Source organism: Canis lupus, chromosome 3, assembly GCF_011100685.1.
Source record: "Canis lupus familiaris isolate Mischka breed German Shepherd chromosome 3, alternate assembly UU_Cfam_GSD_1.0, whole genome shotgun sequence".
NCBI lineage: Eukaryota > Metazoa > Chordata > Mammalia > Carnivora > Canidae > Canis > Canis lupus.
In genome coordinates, this window is record NC_049224.1 from 14095790 (window position 1) to 14114955 (window position 19166).

A 19166-nucleotide genomic window follows, 5' to 3' on the forward strand; every position below is an offset into this window, starting at 1 on the left:
ACTAATTTAAATTTCATTGATGTGGGGGGAGTCCCTTAGGCACTGGAAGGCGGCGGTGGTGGTGGTGGTGGTGTTCGGGGGGTTTCTGCACCATGAGCTCTATTGGTACCGGGTATGACCTGTCAGCCTCTACATTCTCTCCTGATGGGAGAGTTTTTTAAGTTGAATATGCTATGAAGGCTGTGGAAAACAGTAGTACAGCTATTGGAATCAGATGTAAAGATGGTGTTGTCTTTGGGGTAGGAAAGTTAGTCTTTTCTAAACTTTATGAAGAAGGTTCCACAAACGACTTTTTAATGTTGATCGGCATGTTGGAATGGCAGTAGCGGGTTTGTTGGCTGATGCTCGTTCTTTAGCAGACATTGCAAGAGAAGAAGCTTCCAACTTTATATCTAATTTTGGCTATAACAACATTCCATTAAAACATCTTGCAGACAAAGTGGCCATGTATGTACACGCATATACACTTTACAGTGCTGTTAGACCTTTTGGCTGCAGTTTCATGTTAGGGTCTTACAGCGTGAATGACGGTGCACAGCTCTACATGATTGACCCATCAGGAGTTTCATATGGTTATTGGGGTTGTGCTATTGGCAAAGCCAGGCAAGCTGCAAAGACAGAAATTGAAAAACTTCAGATGAAAGAAATGACCTGCCGTGATGTTAAAGAAGTTGCAAAAATAATTTACATAGTACATGATGAAGTTAAGGATAACGCTTTTGAACTAGAGCTCAGCTGCGTTGGTGAAATAACTAAAGGAAGACATGAAATTTTTCCAAAAGATGTAAGGGAAGAGGCAGAGAAATATGCTAAGGAATCTTTAAAGGAAGAAGATGAATCAGATGATGATAATATGTAACATTTACTTCAGCATCTATTTTAAATTTCTATTATAGTCCCATGTAACTTTTAGCCCTGTGGAGTCTTACCTACCCAGTGACCAGTTTTCATTAAACTTTTGTGTTCAAACAAACAAACAAATAAATAAATACATTTCATTGTGGTTAAATAATGCCAAGTGTGGATGCATATAGTATGTTTTCTTCTAAACTAACAATGAATATTTTTCAAAGATCCTTGCACTTGGATTTTGACAGTGTAGGCTTCTGTGGAGGTACTCTTCTTTAACAAGGAAGTTTCTGGTTCATCCAGGACTTTGGGAGTTTTTGATTCCCTTGATGTAAATAAGAGAAGTCTTAGACACCTGGAGCCTATTTGAATGTGTTCAGATGGGTCAGGTGAGGGGTTAGGAAATCATATCAAGTGGGTCAGGTGAGGGGTTAGGAAATCATATCAAGTGGTTCACTACTTTTGACCTAGCTGGTTGCCTCGCCTCTGAAATAGAGGAGCAATTCACCCTGGTCCTTTTGAATTCAACTGCTTTCCCTCAATATCCCTAATTTGCTAAGTTGTTACTGATGCTTTGGCTAACCTTTGTTATGGAGCAGATACAGATAGCCATTGTATTCAGGATGTTCATGTTATATGTTATGTAAAGATAGATTTTAAATTTAGATCTGTTCTGTTTTAAATTCAGATACTCCCATAAAGAATTCAGGAAAGAATTTATATTTAGCTCTGAATTATTCTTCATGGATATTGTTTTGGCAATTTATTCATATTGTAGCTTCATTTTATTATTTATCATCCTTAATAAGAAGAAAAAAGAGAAGTAATATGATTGTCTTCATTCAGATCTCCTTAATTTTTGTCAGCTCTGAAGAATATAGATAATCTTGGTGTGTCTGGTGGCAGTCTTCATCAGAAGAATCTTTGTCTCCGTTTGAAAGCAGAGGCTTTGATTAAACTCTCAGATTATGAATCTTCAGTGGAAGCAATTTGTGCTCTTGATCAGGTAGTTTTACCAGGTTTTTCTTTTCAACTTTATTTTTTCCAGTCAACCAGGCATCAACCGCTCTCCCTTTACAAGTATTTATTTTGAAACAAATTTTGTGTTAGAGGTATGAATTCATCACATCTGCATTTTCTAAATCATTCACACACTTGGAAACTGCTAAAGTTATTTGCCTCATGGTTAAGTACTTACAATGTTCTTCATATGATAGTATTGTTCTTCCTGTCTTTTTCTCTTTTTGCCCTCTTACATTATTACTACTTGGTTATTATTAATTTGGGATCCTACAGTTTTTCCTCCAGAAAAGATTTCAAAGATTATTGATAAGAACAATGAAGGACACAGTAACTTCGTGGTAGACAGTATTGTTTATTTATTTTTTCAATTTAAGAAAACATAAGGAGATTGATGTTTAAGGAGGAACCCTGTCTTAATGTTTTTGGTTCAAACAACTTGAAAATCCCTTGCAAAAAACTTACTAGTAAATTATGAATTATAAGAATATGGTGCTTTTAAAGATTTTTGTCAGACAGAGGCTATTTTTTATCTAAAATTAAATTATATCACTCAGTTTATTTTGGGGTTTTGAATTTTTAAAATATTGTTTAGTATGTTTCAAAGGGCTTTTGCATTTCATAATATTTCATTAAAATTAGAACAGTTGCCAGCATCCTTCAAGAACTAATATCTTAATTTCTTATTTTCTACTTGCCTTCTGCCAATAATGAAAATGAATTTTGTGTGAATGCTTTGAGGAGATCTTTCTAATCTTTTTTTTTTTTTTTTGTGGAAAAATAAAGTTTCTTGGATAGCTAGTGAAGTCCAGGTCTGAAACAGAAAATGTATAGGATGAGCCCAGGATATCTTAGAATGCTAGAAAGCAAGGAAACTATAAAAACCTACTAGGATTGATTATCATTGGCTAAAGGGAAGTTTGAGCACCAGTAGCTATGGCAGATCAAAGATATCAAGCATGTTTAAATTCATGTATTCAAAATGATGCAAAAAAGTCAACAAAACATCCTCAATAAATTCTATGGAGGATGCCAAGGAACCATTTGGAAAGAATCAAAGTATTTGACCTGTCTTTCCTTTATGAACTGTTCCTCAGAATAATCAAATAGATAATGAGAGGAGGGAAATTTTTTTGTTGTTGAAATATTCTATCGATAAGGAAAGAAGGAATATCGAATTAGAAAATCACCATTTTGTTATCTGTAATGAATTAATAGATCTAGGCATTGAGGATCAATGGTTGCTAACATCATCAAAAGAAAGAACCATACATAACCAGGTGCATGTATGCATGAGGTATTCCTGTCAAAGCATCAAGCCTGATTCATATTAAGTGTTTAGGCCTAACTACTAATTACAGAAGATATAGGGGACCAAAGGACATGTCAGGACCATGAGACTCCATTCAGTAAAATCCGGGCTGTGAGAAATTGTAACAAGTGCCCCTTATTTTTCAACAATTTAATTGTAAGGGAGTAAAAAAGAATGGAAGGGAGCCCTATAAATTAAAGCCCTATAAATTAAAGATATCTGAGGTAATCTAAGCAGGAGGGTAGTGAAATGGGTGGAGGTATGTATGAGAAAAGATTGGCTTTGAGTTAATAATTTTGAAGCTGGATAATGAGTGCATATGGGATTATTATACTATGCTCTAGTTTTTTGAAACGTGTTTGAAATTTTCTCTAATAAAAAGGTTACAAAGAATGTGTTCATAGTGATAAAAATCAAGAACTGTATGTCTTTATTCTATGCTCCTTGGTCTTTCTTTAATTAAAGTAAACATTGCTACTCTATTGAAAGAGACTTACAGCAGTTCTTTACATTTATTTTCTAGGTTTCTGATGCAAATAATATCCCAGGACTTTTGGTTCTTAAAAGCTTGGCCTATCTGAACAAAGGCTCCTTAGATGAAGCTTCAAAGGTTGGGTTTTTTCATTCAAACTGGGAATTTTTGAGTGGGGAGGGGAGAGGGAAAGAGAGAATCTCAAGCAGGCCCATGCCCATTGCAGAGCCTGATGTGGGGCTTCATCTTACAACTTGAGATCATGACATGGGCCAAAATCAAGAGTCAGATGCTTAACCAATTGAGCACCCAGGCACCCCAAAATGGGAATATCTTAAAGCCACAAGTGACTTTATTTGGGTAACGAATTGACAGATATCTACTTTATAGATTATGGAAGACCTTCTTTCTTCTTACCCTGACCTAGCTGAAGTTCATGCCCTGGAGGCTTTGATTCATTTTACCAAAAAGGACTATCTACAAGCAGAGAAATGGTAAGGATAGATTTAGACTACTCCTAGATCTAGTCATATCTTAATTTACTCTATTTCTTAAAAATTTAAAATGAGTACGTTTGATAAAGATCCGTTTTGTATAAATTTGATCGGTGTAAGTGTTAGTATTTCTAAAAATGTATTTAATATGTAGCACAGTACCCGTAAGAAAATTCCATAAAGCGTATGAAATTGAATTGATCATAATGTCAGTGAGCAGATACAATGTTTGATATGTCCTTCTATATACTTGGCACACTGGTAAAGCTAAAAGGCCATTGTGCTTTTATAAGCTCCTCTTCAAATAATATTTTTTCTCATTATAATCTAAATTCTAAAGTAATAACTTTTTTCTGATATAGCATCTTAGAATCACTCAGACTTTGTCCCAACTAGTTTTGTGTGCATGTGTGTGTGTGTGTGTGTGTGTGTGTGTCTTCTTACTTCCCTTTGGTGACTTAGCTTTCAGAGAGCTCTTGAGAAAGATCCTGAAGTTGCTGAATATCATTATCAACTTGGGTTAACATATTGGTTCATGGATGAAGAAACAAGAAAAGATAAAACTAAGGCTCTTACCCACTTTCTAAAGGTAAAATAGTGCTTCTATTCAATTCTTAGCCGAAATGGATTATAAAACCATAAGTAATAATCATACAAGTTATGCACTTAAAATTACTATTCTCTGAAATCTTTTTAATTTTTTTAGAAAGATTTATTTGAGAGAAAGAGAGTGTGCATATGTGCACACAAGTAGAAAGGGGAAGAGAGAGAACCTCAAGCAGCCTCCATGCTGAGCCTGGAGCCCGACTTGGGGTTTGATCTAACAACCATGAGATCACGACCAGATTCAGAATCAGGAGCCAGATGTTTAACTGATGGCATCACCCAGGTGCCCCTGAACTGATTTTTTTTTTTTTAACTAGACTGTTTTTGATATTTGATCTCTCACATATAAAGTTTTGTGAAAAATGTTATATGGGTTTTTAAGGAGAAAATAAAAATATAAAAGCTACTTATTAAAAAACACATAGAAAATGAGACATAATTATCTCTAGAAAAGAATATTGTTTTTAGGTAATTTCCACTGTAATAGTGTGGGCATATATACTTTTAGATGTTTAATTTCTTTCTTTTTTTTTTTTTTTAAATGATTATTTATTTATTTATTTGACACAGAGAGAGAAAGAGAGCACACACAAACAGGGGGAGTGGGAGAGGGAGAAACAGGCTCCTCTCTGAGCAGGGAGTCTGACTTGGGGCTTGATCCCGGGACCCTGAGATCATGACCTGAGCTGAAGGCAGATGCTTAACTGACTGAGCCACCCAGGTGCCCCAGATGTTTAATTTCTTATATTTTAGATATTAAAGATCTAAAAGTCTTACATTCTTATCTTGATTCACCAAAGAAGATTAATGTAATAGTAACTCTAACTTCACATTTCTTTTTAACAAAGATACAATATTTTTACATTTGTTTGCATTCTATAAGCAATGATAACCAGCTTTCCTGTTGCTTTAAATCTTACATTAAAGAATGTGTTGGTATACTTTGGTATGTTTAATTACAGTGTCCCATTTTTCTTTTAACCTGTGTATTTATTTTTTGTGTTCTTAAAAAGAACCACCCAGGCAAACTTTAATATGGTGTTGCTATCAATCTTTATTTCAAAGGCTGCCAGGCTGGATACATACATGGGCAAAGTTTTCTGCTATTTGGGTCATTACTACAGAGATGTGGTAGGAGATAAAAACAGAGCCCGTGGCTGTTACAAGAAAGCTTTTGAATTAGATGATACTGATGCTGAATCTGGAGCTGCAGCAGTTGACTTAAGTGTGGAACTTGAAGAGATGGTATGTCTAATAACTTAAACACTTTTGTTTTTTTATCCTGAGTATAGAAATAGAAGTATTTTTATATGTGGGTACTTGAAAGTTATTATTTTTATTTTTCTTAGTAGATGCAGTAGAAATATTTTTACCAATGTTTATAAATTTTCTTTTCACTGATGAATTGTTTCATTGGTGTTCATCATTTACTGTTGAAACCGTAGTCAGTATATTCCAGTGTAAGTTTAAAAAAAATTTGAAGTGGTAAATGAAAATACGTTTGGGTACTTTACATGGGTGTTGTGTATTTTTATGATATTCGGTAACTCTAATTTCAGGAAACAGCCTTAGCTATTCTAACAACAGTAACTCAGAAGGCAAGTGCTGGAACAGCAAAATGGGCCTGGCTTAGGCGAGGACTATACTATTTGAAAGCTGGTCAACATTCTCAAGCTGTGGCTGAGTAAGTCACTTTATTATATTTAAACTGTCAGCGTATTGGTTCCTTATAAATTAAAGTCTGTTTATACCCCAAGTGGATTTTACAAGTTGCCTCATTCCAGTTATATTTTGAGAGAAGAAATAGCAAAATTTATTTATAGTTGAATGGTTCTCATTATCTGCAAGGCACTGAAATTGCATAACTGAATTAAACGATGTCCAGTTGTTAAGGATAGCCATTCTAATGAAGTAAGGTCTTCCTACTATTATAATAGGTTATCAGTGGAAACAGGAAATGCTAGAAAGCAGACACTGATGCCTTTGTTGTTTTCCCACTGATATTCTTTGTTTTGGGTCAGGAGATGCATTTTACAGCTTAAAGTGCCTATGGACCGGCTCGTTTTTTTAGTCATTTGGTATAAACTATCAACTACTTAAGAACAAATGAAATAGAGGAGCCTCACTGGTTCAGTGGGTAGAGCATGCTATTTAATCTAAAGGTCATTAGTTTAAGCCCCAACTCTATTGGACATAGAGTTTACTTTAAAAAAGGAATAAATAAAATATATTTAATAGTAATAAAATATAATAATAGTAATATATAGGTAAAGAGGATTAAGTGGTACAGATTTCCCATTATAAAATAAAGCACAGGGATGAAAAGTGCAGCATACAGAATATAGTCAACAATATTATAATAACTTCATATGGTGACAAATGGTAACTCTGCTTATCATAGTGAACATTTCATAGTGTCTGTAAATTTCAAATCAGTGTGTTATACACTTGAAACTAATATAATATTGTATGTCAACTGTACTTCAATTACAAAAAAATTAAAAACAAAGACTTTCTGTTTACCAGGAAATGTACCAGAGCATTGACATTACCTAGCAATGAGAATATAGCATCTATCAATTTAATTAAGTTTATAAGACCTCAGTCTGCATATAGAGTTTTTTGGTTATACTATAAGAGAAAAATTTCATTTATTACTATAATCACACTGAAAACTTAAAATTAATACTTAAGTGTGAGTGATCACAATTCACTATAAGCTTTGTATATTTTCTTTTTAGAAAGGATTATAAAGTACTTTTTTTCAAACCTAACAAATTGTTGTAGCATAGTTATTTTTTCTTCTAGTTTGTAAAAACATTAATAAATATATATATTTAGATCAATATAAATTTTCTGATTTATGTGAAAACATTAACAAATATAAACATTAACAAATAAATATATTTAGGTTGAGATTAATTTTCTGATTTATGTAAATTCCTAGAATCTGGTAATATTTGTGTTTTGATGACAGGATCAGTATGGGGGTTATTAATTGTCATGAGGCATATGGAGATACATACCTATTCTGGTGGGAAACTGGGATTCTCCCAAATAGTCAAGGAAAAAAAATTATGGTCAGCACTTGTTCAAAAAAGTATTTTGTTCTTACTCATTCCAAATTTGGAATAAAATTTCTTAGTATTAATATGAAGTTATAAAAAAATAAATTCAAGTTACAAAAGGAACAGGTATTCCTGCTTTATTTTTTTTAAAGATTTATATATTTATTAGAGAGTGCAAGATGGGAGAAGGAGGGGCAGAGGGAGATAATCTCACACAGACTCCCTGCTGAGAGTGGAGCCCAAGACGGGGCTCCATCCCACATCTCCGAGATCATGACCTGAGCTGAAATCAAGAGGCGTCACTCAACCAAGTTAACCACCCAGGTGCCCTGTATATCTGCTTTAAATAGCACTTTTATAAATAGAAGAAACCATGGGTATATGTGATTCCGTTGAATTACTTCTATTTTCTTTTCAAATATGGGAAGTAGTTTACTTTCAGTTCTCTTACTATTTACTGAAATTTTAGTTTACAGGCAGCATTAAGGGCAGACCCAAAGGACTTCAATTGTTGGGAGTCATTAGGAGAGGCCTACTTAAGCAGAGGTGGCTATACCACAGCTTTGAAATCCTTCACAAAAGCCAGTGAGCTGAACCCAGAATCCACATACAGTGTGTTTAAGGTTGCAGCAATACAGCAAATCCTAGGCAAATACAAGGAGGCGATAGCTCAGTACCAGCTGATCATTAAAAAGAAAGAAGATTATGTGCCGGCTTTGAAAGGTAATTTTTTAATAGCTCCACTTTTGTATTACTGAAGTATAAAATCTTTGAGTAAATTTCCTAAATGTATTTCATGACCTGAAAAGGACTTCCTTAATCAACAGCAAATGTCTTCTTTCATAGACCTCTTATGGTGTGGCTTGTTATATAGGTTTGAATATAGAAAGATCAAATCTTGTTTTGTAACAGTAAATAAATAGTCATATGATAAACATTTAACTTTTAGATCAAATATGATAGCTATTTGATCTAAAAATAGATCTTAAAAAAAGAGTTTCCCTGCTGTTATATTTTGATAATTAATCTACTATGTGTTTAGAATATCTCAATACCTTTTAATTACTCTTTAACCTATAGGAAATTTTTTTTTTTTCATTTTTTGAACTTTAGGGGCAACTTATGTTGTTTTTTAATTATCTAAATTAATTTCCGTTTCTTCATACATACCTTATCCTTCTTAACAAATGCCTTTTGGTAATACAAATTTAAACACCACCATCCATATATAACCTAAATTTTTAATGATTATATTTAACCATTTAAAAAAAACTTGGAGCCCATTATATGTCCTTTACTCCATTTCTTTTTCCTTTTTTAATGGAACAATGAGGTTTAAGTCAGAAATAGTATATGTTGTAAGTGATAAGTAATTTAGGTCTTGAAAAGATTTTTCTAAATTTTGTAAAACTTACCTCAAGAGAAGAATTCACATTTATTAAATCTTTACTGGGCACTTTAGGAAATTACTATTTCATTTAATTTTTACAGTAAAATTTGCTATTCAGTTTTGAATATAAAAAGATCAAGTCTTGTTTCAGAATAGTTAATGAATAGTAATATGAAGGAGAGAAACATTTAGTAGCATTTTCAGAGCTGAGGTTTTAAGAGTGAAGTAACTTGCCCAAAGTCAAGGATATTCTTTTCTATAGATTTTTATCGCTTCTAGTATGTTTACTCCAGCAGAACCCTACCATTTGAATTCCATACTAAATGCATGCAAGACCATACTTAATTTTTAATACAATACTACTGAGTTTTGTTTTTTGGAAAAGTGGCTTTAATATAACACGATTATGTTTTTTTGAAATTTATTCAAAGTGTTTCTTGTATGTGTTTTAATAACTACAAACTTAACCTGATTTTAGGTTTGGGCGAATGCCATCTCATGATGGCAAAAGCGGCTCTAGTCGATTATCTTGATGGGAAAGCTGTAGACTACATAGAAAAAGCACTGGAATACTTTACTTGGTTGGTATTATTCTTATTATTCGTTGTGCTTATTTTCTTAGAATTATAATAAAGCCAAAGTTAGAAAATCTTTCTGTGTTTATTCTGTTAATCATTATTTAGAATATCAAGCATAAAGAATAAGAGACTAGCCAGTGAATTCAGTAATATACAAACTGTATTAATTTTGCATTGGGAAATAGATAAAATTCCTGCTCTTAGTAGCAGCTGACATGCTGGATGCATAGGGAAAGGTGGGAGGAAGAAGCAGTCTGTAAGCAGGAGTAGCAGTACTCCCACATATCAGTGTTATATTCAATAGTAGAAGGCTGTTTTAGGTATATTTGTAGGGCTGAAGGTGAGGGGAAATGAGCAATTTGATTGTTTCTGGGGAGAATCGGTGTAGGGAAAAAGCGATGTCTATTATTAAGGGAATCAGAAAAATTTGAGTAAATCTGGTATTTTATAGAACTGTAAATTCACTAGCTAAATGAAATGTTATTTGTGGTAGATGATTTTTAAAAGGCCTCATGTTACACATACGTTTGAATAATTTTTTTTCTTAAACATCTTTCTTGTGCTCCCCTTCCTTTCTTTTCCTACTTGCCTTCTCTTCTGGTTCCTGTTGACTTGGTTGTTCGAGAATAGCTTTGCTTTGAGTATGAACCAAATGTGAAAAGAAAACTTCAGCCTTCTCTCTCCATAGATTTTTATTGCTACTTTTCAAGTCTCACATAATATAGATCTTTCCAAAGAGGAGAGGGTATCATGAAGAGAACATGCTTCGTTTCAACTAGTATTTAAGAGTAAATGTGAACCTTTGAGTGATGATGCTGAGGTACTGCCTTTCCAACAACGGGAAGTTTTGTTCTGGGTAGTGTGTAGCATTCACAGTCGATTATTTGGAGGTATATAAAACTTTTTAAAGAGATAATCCCCAGATTTATGTTCACTTTTAGAAGTAAAAGTTCATATTTCCACAATTCTTATGTAAGGGTGATAGAAGTTATTTTACTTCAAAGGTATTTCATTTTTTATTAAACTTAAAAGGAAGTAAGAGTTTAGGTTGTTGAAATTGCCTGTTTCTTTTTTTTGCCTTTATTTTCTTCTTTCAGGCTGTCACTTTTATTTTTTATTTTTAGGTATTTTTAATTTAATTTTACTTTTTTTTTTTTCACCACAAGTGTACTCTTTAATCCCCATCCCCTATTTCCCCACCCTCCTACCCACCACCCCTCTGGTAGCCATCAGTTTGTTCTCTGTACTCTATTTCTTGGTTTGTCCCTCTTCTGTTTTGTTTTGTTTTGTTTTGTTTTTTTCTCTTTGCTCGTTTGTTTTGTTTCTTAAATTTCTCATATGAGTATGATCATATGGTATTTGCCTTTCTCTGACTGACTTGTTTTGCTTAGCATTATACTCTCTATCATGCTGTTGATTTTAGAAATTATGCTAAGATATTTAGGCCGAGGAACTACAAATAGTGTTGTCCTTCCTCCTAATCCTCACAGTGGGCTTTCAGTGATGACTGCCATAATTAATCTTATTTCTCAGGAAGTTATTGGAAAATGATTTTTGGCTGGACTCTTTTAGTAGAAAAGGCTATGAGAAATGTTCCATCTGCTTGTCCATCTGCCAGTAACATAGCTGTTTATAATAGCTGATTATTGAGACTTGGCTTAAGTGAAATTGTCGTGTTTTATTTATAAGATCTTGAGAAGAGAAATCTGAAGAGAAATGGATAGCTGAGATTTTTCTCATTCTAAAACGAAGTGACCTTTATCATCATCATTAATATTTTTATTTACTCTTTTAAGGTTATGTATTCAGTCTTACTTGCTTCAATAAATATGGGTTTTCACATTTTCATATTTAGCTTTTCGGTAATCCTAGTCACAGAGCTTAAAAATCCTTTGGACCACCAAATATATTTAATATATTATACATTTGCCAGTTTTTTTATTTGATAATCAATTCTTTCTCCTTTCCTCCCTTCCTTTCTTCTTCCCAATAGGGAGGTGATAAGATGTAATCCATTAGGAAAGAATTTAGTAAAGCATTCACTGCACTTAACCAAGAAAGTAAATTCTTAATCAAGATTGTAATGAGAGATAAATTTCACATTTTTTGAAGAAAGTTTATAAGAATCACACTGTTTATTTTTTTAGGGCTCTGCAGCATCAAGCTGATGTGTCTTGCCTTTGGAAGCTAGTTGGGGATGCTTGTACCAGTCTGTATGCTGTCTCACCGTCTAAAGTGAATGTTAAGGTTTTAGGAGTCCTGCTAGGTCAGAAAGAAGGAAAACAAGTATTAAAGAAGAATGAGCTCCTCCATCTTGGAGGAAGGTAATTTACAAAGATTACCTTCTAACTACCTTTTAACTAACAAAGATTACTTAAAGACATTTACTTTGAATTAGAACATTTTTAACATTTTAACAAAATGTAACATTTATTTTTATATTTCCACAGGTGTTATGGTCGTGCATTAAAACTGATGTCTACATCTAATACTTGGTGTGATCTTGGAATTAATTATTATCGCCAAGCACAAAATCTCACAGAAACAGGCAACAATACAAATGATCTAAAAGAGTTGTTGGAGAAATCTTTACATGTATGGTTTTGAGAATTTTTTTGTAAACTTTTAAAAAAACTAAGTGCTTTTCAGATAGATGGTTTTTGATAAAGTAGATACTGTCGTGTTTTCACATAAAACCACATTTATTTTGATATAAATGCTGATATTCCAAGATATAAAAATTAATCTAATTTTACTTTTCAGTGTCTGAAAAAGGCAGTGAGACTTGACAGTAAAAATCACTTATACTGGAATGCACTTGGTGTGGTTTCATGTCACAATGGTAAGAACTGAGTAACACTTCAATATTTTTAGAATATTAGAGAATAGAATACTGTTTCAGGTAATAAAATTCAGTTTCATCAAATTCTGTATTTTGCAGGTATTGGAAATTATGCCCTTGCTCAACACTGTTTCATCAAGTCAATTCAATCGGAACAAATTGTGGGTGTTCTTTGTGTCTGTCTATGATAAAGAACTTCAAAATTTAATGTTCATAATTTTCTGAGACTGCCATGTAGGCAAGGACCTAATTGTATTTATATGTCTTTTAGAATGCTGTTGCATGGACCAACTTGGGAGTGTTATACCTTGCAAGTGAAAACATTGAGGTAAATGTGTTGTTTGTTTTGTCATATTAAAAGTAAAAATGAAAAAAAAAGTAAAAATGTTCTTTATATATGACCTCTTTGTAATCGCTCAGCTTCTTGTGGAGAAATACTTTGAATATTGCTATCGATTGAGCATACTCTCCTGTATGCTAGATAATTGATGGCATTCCGCTTATTATATTGAATAATGAATGTAAAATTTATTTTCCTTTCCATACAACTGAAGAAATTTTGGTTTTATCATTATGTTGGGTTTTCGTTTAAAGATCAGAACAATTCTGTTGTGAATTATGTGGGTGCTTTTCTTTTTTATGTGTACACATGTAAAAAGAGTCTGGTGTAGACTCTGTTAGGGATGGGGTGATGAAGTAAGGGAAATGATTAGTACTGTCTTGCAGCTTAAATTTAACCAATGCTTGTGATTTAGATTTGGCTTTAGTGAATATTAATTCCTTTAGATACCACAATCTGATTTGTCATACTTGAACAGTTGTGTATTAGAGAATTGGAAATACAGTAATTGGAAAGGTGTTTGTAGATCATGTTTAGAAGTTTCCAGAAATCTGTAGATAATAGCACATCTGTACTATTTTGTGATCCAGCTATTATATTGAATATCATCCTTTTAAAATAGTAGCTTCAGTAATATTTTCAGGGATAAATTAAGTCACTGCAAAAATTGCTTCAGAAGTCTAAATAGAATGAAGGAGAATATTGATTTGAATCTTAAAATATGTGAAAATAGTTTTTAAACATTTAAAGCTAGATCTTAGTTAATAAGCTATGAATGTAGTTTTATGATAGCACAACTCAGTTGCTGTCCATGAACTATTTTTTCATAAGAAAAATAAGACCGTTTCCTGTTAATGTTCGTAATAATCCATTATAGATTATTGAGAAAACAGTATAAGGCAGCATATAACAATAAGTATTTATAGCAGAAAAATAAGCACATAACTTACTGTGTCCAAGTGAGGTATCTTTAAAGTTTCCTGACTGCTTAGCAGAGATTTATGTTGAATTTTTTTTTTTTTTTTTGCCCAGTAGCAGATATGTGTCCTAGACCTCACTGGTTGTTAGTCCTTATCCTACCAGTTAAGTTTCAGAAGAAGGCAATAGATAATTCTGTCAAACTAGTGGCTAACAAATGGATGGGTGATTGGTTAGAAGTTATACAGATTATGAGATGCATCCCTATATGCCTTTCACTGGGGACAGAACACCTAAGCCTGTAGAGAGATCTTTTGTACCCAGGAATTTTTAGAACTGTGTAGTTAAAACACTTTTAAACATTGCTAGTTGTGTTTAAGCAATGAAGTTTTAGGTTATAAGTGTTTATGTTGACCAGTGTGCTTGTGCTTGTGCTTTTTAAACATTAGCAGTTTAATATAAGTTAATAAAATGACATATATTATTTTTTTGACTTTTTTTCCTAGCAAGCTCATGAAGCTTTCAAAATGGCTCAGTCTCTCGATCCATCTTATTTAATGTGCTGGATTGGACAAGTAAGATATATAACATATGGTTATTAACAATCCTAGGATATAAACCTATTAAATAACGATGATAATGATAACAGGTAACATTTGAGGACTTCCTTTGTGCCAGTCTCTGGTACATATCACAATCTCACAATCTCTTGGTATATATTATTTCTGTTAATCTTTCATCAATCGTTTGTATTGTGCTCAAGGTCATACAACTTATAATGAGTAAACTTTGATTTGGGGGACTTTGAGCCCCATTAGTCTAACGTTATGCTAAAAGAAACCCCAGAATTCTGTTATTTAAATGCACATTTACCAGAAAAATGGACATTGACAAAGATAATTTGATTATGTTTTCCTATTTTTCTGTAAAATCTTTGTATTTGATTTGATGGTTGTTTATGAGCATTCTTCCTTTGCTCCCCCAAAGTTTAGATTTTTGTAAAACTGCCAAATAGAAACCAGGACACTCAGTTACGAGTGTGAGTCTGTCACTGACTGTTTTATATTAACGTATCACTGCTGGATTTCATTTTTCTTACTTGAAAGGGCTTGGACTGAGTGGCTGCCAAGATCTTATCTAGTTGAGAAGTTGTAATGAATTAGTAAGTGGTTGATTGTTTTGGTTCAGAGAATAGCAGGAGCATCACCCATATCAGGAAATCAGTAATCAGAGTTTAGATATGTTTTATTCTACTTTTGACTTTTGGGTCAAATTCTAGTTAATTGGTGAAGCAAGCAGAATTAGAAAGATAACTCTATGAACTGTGGTTCTATGAATTCTGGTAGCATCTGGGAGCAGTGGCATTACTACTAATCTCTGTGTAAGTTATTAGACTCAAGGGGCCCAAGAATGTACATTTCTAACTGTTCGCAGGTGCTGGTGCTAAGATCCAGGGACTTGATTTTTGAGTAGCACTGCTCTAGGTCAGGAGCTTTTGGATGCTAATCAGAGCCACCTAAGTATTCAAAAAATGTTTTTTCAATTCTTTTTAAAAAACTTATCATTTAAGTTTAATTGTATAATTCATTTTATATATTTTTTTTAATTTTTAAAATTTTATTTAAATTCAGATAATTAACCTATAATGTATTATTGGTTTCAGAGGTAGAGGTCACTGATTCAGCAGTCTTATATAATACCCAGTGCTCAATACATCACATATCCTCCTTAATGTTCATCATCCAGTTACCCCTTCCCATCCATCGACCCCCCAGTTTGTTTCCGATGATTAAGAATGTCTTATGATTTTTTATTCTTCTTTTTTTTTAAGATTTTATTTATTTATTCATGAGAGACACACAGAAAGAGAGAGAGAGAGAGCAAGGCAGAGACATAGGCAGAGGGAGAAGCAGGCTCCATGCAGGGAGCCCGATGTGGGACTCGATCCCGGGACTCCAGGATCTCACCCTGAGCCAAAGGCAGACGCTCAACTGCTGAGCCACCCAGGCATCCTCTGGTTTTTTTATTCTTAAAAATAATTTATTTGTGGCATTAACTGGTAGATTTAATTAAAATGGTGACAGTAGAAGTGAGACTTAGTATTTTTAAAAATAGTATTAGTAGTATATGATAGCTTAAAAACTCTAACTTTTTATAAAAGGTAGTTAAATTTGGAAGTAATTTTAACTTAGCTCGTAGTCTATAAAATAAAGGGCATAGGAATGTTATTTAAAATTCTGAGGCACTTAAATATGTTGAGACTCTACCTCAGGTCTGTGGAAACTAGAAATATAGGGGTAAGGATCTCCTTTTTAAAAAAAAAGCTTACCTAGGTGAATCTCAGGTGATTCTGTGATTAAGAACCCTACCCCAGACAAATACCAGTCTGAATGAATCCAAGGGTGAGAGGGAAGGGAGAAGGTAGTGCTTCATCAGTGTTCTGAGGAATTTTATATGGATGATTCCATCACTTTGTGGTTGCAGATAGAATTCTGAAAGCATTTGCCAATAAAGGACCAATTTAATAAATCATTCTGGTCCTCTGAGCCATGGGAATATAGTAACCAAGATTAAAAACAAAATTAACTCTGCTTTTAAACCTAGCTAGTAAACCTTTGGTTCTTCTAAGTAGTTTCACTTATTATTGTTATTATTCCTTTTAAACACATTAAGGACCTCTTTTTTCCTTTTATAGGCTCTTATTGCAGAGACAGTTGGAAGTTATGACACCATGGATCTTTTTAGGCACACTACGGAACTCAATATGCATGTAAGAATTTGACCGTTCTTGAGGATTCATTAATGAGTAAAGTAGTATGCTTGTTGAGGAAATAAATACAGAGTGATATCTGATGTTAATAAGAGAAATTATCTTTACATTTTATTCTTAGAAATAGATAAGCTGTCTTTAATGAACTTGTTGTTTTTGTCTTCTGTTACCCTTCAAAAGCTGATAAAAAGTGACGTGGAATTTAATAAATACAGTGGTTCTGTAGAATTAAAACTGAGACTCTAGAAAAAATCAACATGAAATAAGAACTAGAGTTGGTTGACATTTCTTGATTATTTATAAAATGTTTTAGGACCCTTTTGATTTTAGTTTTATCTGTAAGAATGGTGCTGAGAAGGAAGTTATCCTTTTGGGTGAGGCTATTTTCTGCACTTTATTTAATTCCATTTTATTCTTTTACTTAGGGTTGGAGCCAGTGATTTAAATGTGCTCTTAGCTGTGTTGTATCACAGTGACTCTTCATTTAGAGACACTTAGCTGTTGACTTAAAGAACACTAAGATGTGATATTTACCGTATTGAAGTCTCTTATTTTATAATTTTTATTGATATATTTATTACCCTATGTTTACTTGTTAACTTTGTCTTTTTTATAGACTGAGGGAGCAATAGGTTATGCATACTGGGTCTGTACCACATTGCAAGATAAAAGCAACAGAGATACAGAGCTGTACCGGTACAACATCGTTCAGATGAATGCTATTCCAGCAGCACAAGTTGTTTTGAGTAAATACATAGGTAAGGTAATCGGTATTTGAATAACCATTGAAACAATTTAAAAAATTTTTTAAATTAGATAATTCTAAAATCAGTGTTAGAATTTGTTTTTTTTTTTTTTTTATTCTCCCAATGGCCAAATAGTCTCCTTTTCAAATTATAGTATTGACTTTTGAAGAGTGATAAAAATTGTTGTTACCTAATGCTTACAATAAAACTGATTTCCATGTTGTAGTGGAAAGCATTTTGGAGCCTATTGGGCCTGAGTTGCTTCTGTTCTGTCTCTGCCATTTATTTCTCTGTAGTCTTAAGCCAAGTATTTTACTTTTCTTAACTTCTGTTAACCTTGGAAAGTAGAGATAATGATAGCTAGGTGGTACCCATGTGAAAATTAAATGAGATAATCTGCTTTAAATTCCAAAACTAGGGATCCCTGGGTGGCACAGCGGTTTAGCGCCTGCCTTTGGCCCAGGGCGCGATCCTGGAGACCCGGGATCGAATCCCACGTCGGGCTCCCGGTGCATGGAGCCTGCTTCTCCCTCTGCCTGTTGTGTCTCTGCCTCTCTCTCTCTCTCACTGTGTGCTTATCAAAAAAAAAAAAAAAAGAAAACATATTTAAAAAAAAAAAAAAATTCCAAAACTAGTGTGCTTCACCTCCCACTTTAACATCTGATTTTTCTTCAAGATATTGGAAAAATACGTTTAGGTTAAGGAAAAGGACAGAATGGTGAAGCTTCATTAACCATCTATTATAATAATTTCCTTTCTTTCTTAATAAAACTAGTGTTTTGTTTTGTTTTGTTTTACCAGTTTATTTATTTTTAAAGATTTTATTTATTCATGAGAGACATAGAGTCAGCGACAAAGGTAGAGGGAGAAGCAGACTCCCTGCAGGTAACCTGATCTGGAACTTGATCCCAGGACCCTGGGGTCACGCCTTGAGCTGAAGGCAGACACTCAACCACTGAACCACCCAGGAGTCCCATTTTTACCAGTTTAATCTTGTTATTTGCAGCAACATGATTGGATCTTCATAGTATAATGCTAAGTGAATGAAGTCAAATAGTGAGAGTCAAATAAGTCACAAGAAAAAAGCAAATACCATGTGACTTCACTCAAATGTGGAATTTAAGAAACAAAACAAATGAACATAGTTAAAAAAACAAGAGAGGTGACAAACTAAGAAACAGACTCTTAAGCATAGAGAAAAAACTGATGGTTACCAGTGAGGAGGTGGTAAGGGGATGGGTAAGATAGGTGATGTTGACTGAGGGGTCCACTGATGACAGGTTGTGGGGGTGGAAAACTACCAATGGTTTAATCTCTGCACTTCCTCTTAGTAGCTATAATGAAACCTTGGCCATATTACCAGATTGAATTTTAGTTTCCTCATCTATAATACAAGAATGAAAGTATCTGCTGCTTAGGGTTTAAATGGGATGGTTTATACAAAATGTAATTCAGAGTACCAGGCCTACCCTAGATGATCAAGAATATTAGTTTCATTAGTCTTTTATTTATCCCTTGACAAAATTCTAAAGGAAGAAGTTTAAGCAGACGTATGGACAGTTGAATATTATGAAAATCATATATACTGAAAAGCAGAAGAGAAAATTTCTCATTATAGGTTATGGAGAGGACTGTAATATTCCTGCATTGGTCCTGGGACACTTGAGCAGAAGGCAGTTAGTTTACAAACATCAGCACTTGAGCACTAACATGTTACGCAGTATGCAAAATAAATGATTCTAAAGAATATCTAGGGCCTCT

The 19166-nt window shown here is 33.5% G+C and overlaps 1 protein-coding gene and 1 pseudogene across 6 annotated transcripts in view; both read left to right on the forward strand.

Moving 5' to 3' along the window:
* The window catches only part of TTC37 (tetratricopeptide repeat domain 37), an 80215-nt gene that overhangs the window by 28131 nt on the left and 32918 nt on the right, over positions 1 to 19166 (forward strand). For all 6 annotated transcript variants that reach the window (XM_038532297.1, XM_038532295.1, XM_038532299.1 and 3 more), the window contains 16 exons: positions 1716 to 1855; positions 3705 to 3791; positions 4044 to 4147; positions 4610 to 4736; positions 5819 to 5998; positions 6313 to 6437; positions 8291 to 8544; positions 9690 to 9792; positions 11937 to 12113; positions 12240 to 12384; positions 12553 to 12631; positions 12731 to 12792; positions 12903 to 12959; positions 14396 to 14464; positions 16585 to 16659; positions 17276 to 17417. In XM_038532297.1, the coding sequence (XP_038388225.1) occupies positions 1716 to 1855; positions 3705 to 3791; positions 4044 to 4147; positions 4610 to 4736; positions 5819 to 5998; positions 6313 to 6437; positions 8291 to 8544; positions 9690 to 9792; positions 11937 to 12113; positions 12240 to 12384; positions 12553 to 12631; positions 12731 to 12792; positions 12903 to 12959; positions 14396 to 14464; positions 16585 to 16659; positions 17276 to 17417 (1926 nt within the window). The remainder of the gene's footprint in view (positions 1 to 1715; positions 1856 to 3704; positions 3792 to 4043; positions 4148 to 4609; positions 4737 to 5818; positions 5999 to 6312; positions 6438 to 8290; positions 8545 to 9689; positions 9793 to 11936; positions 12114 to 12239; positions 12385 to 12552; positions 12632 to 12730; positions 12793 to 12902; positions 12960 to 14395; positions 14465 to 16584; positions 16660 to 17275; positions 17418 to 19166) is intronic.
* On the forward strand, positions 93 to 919 carry LOC607261 (annotated as a pseudogene).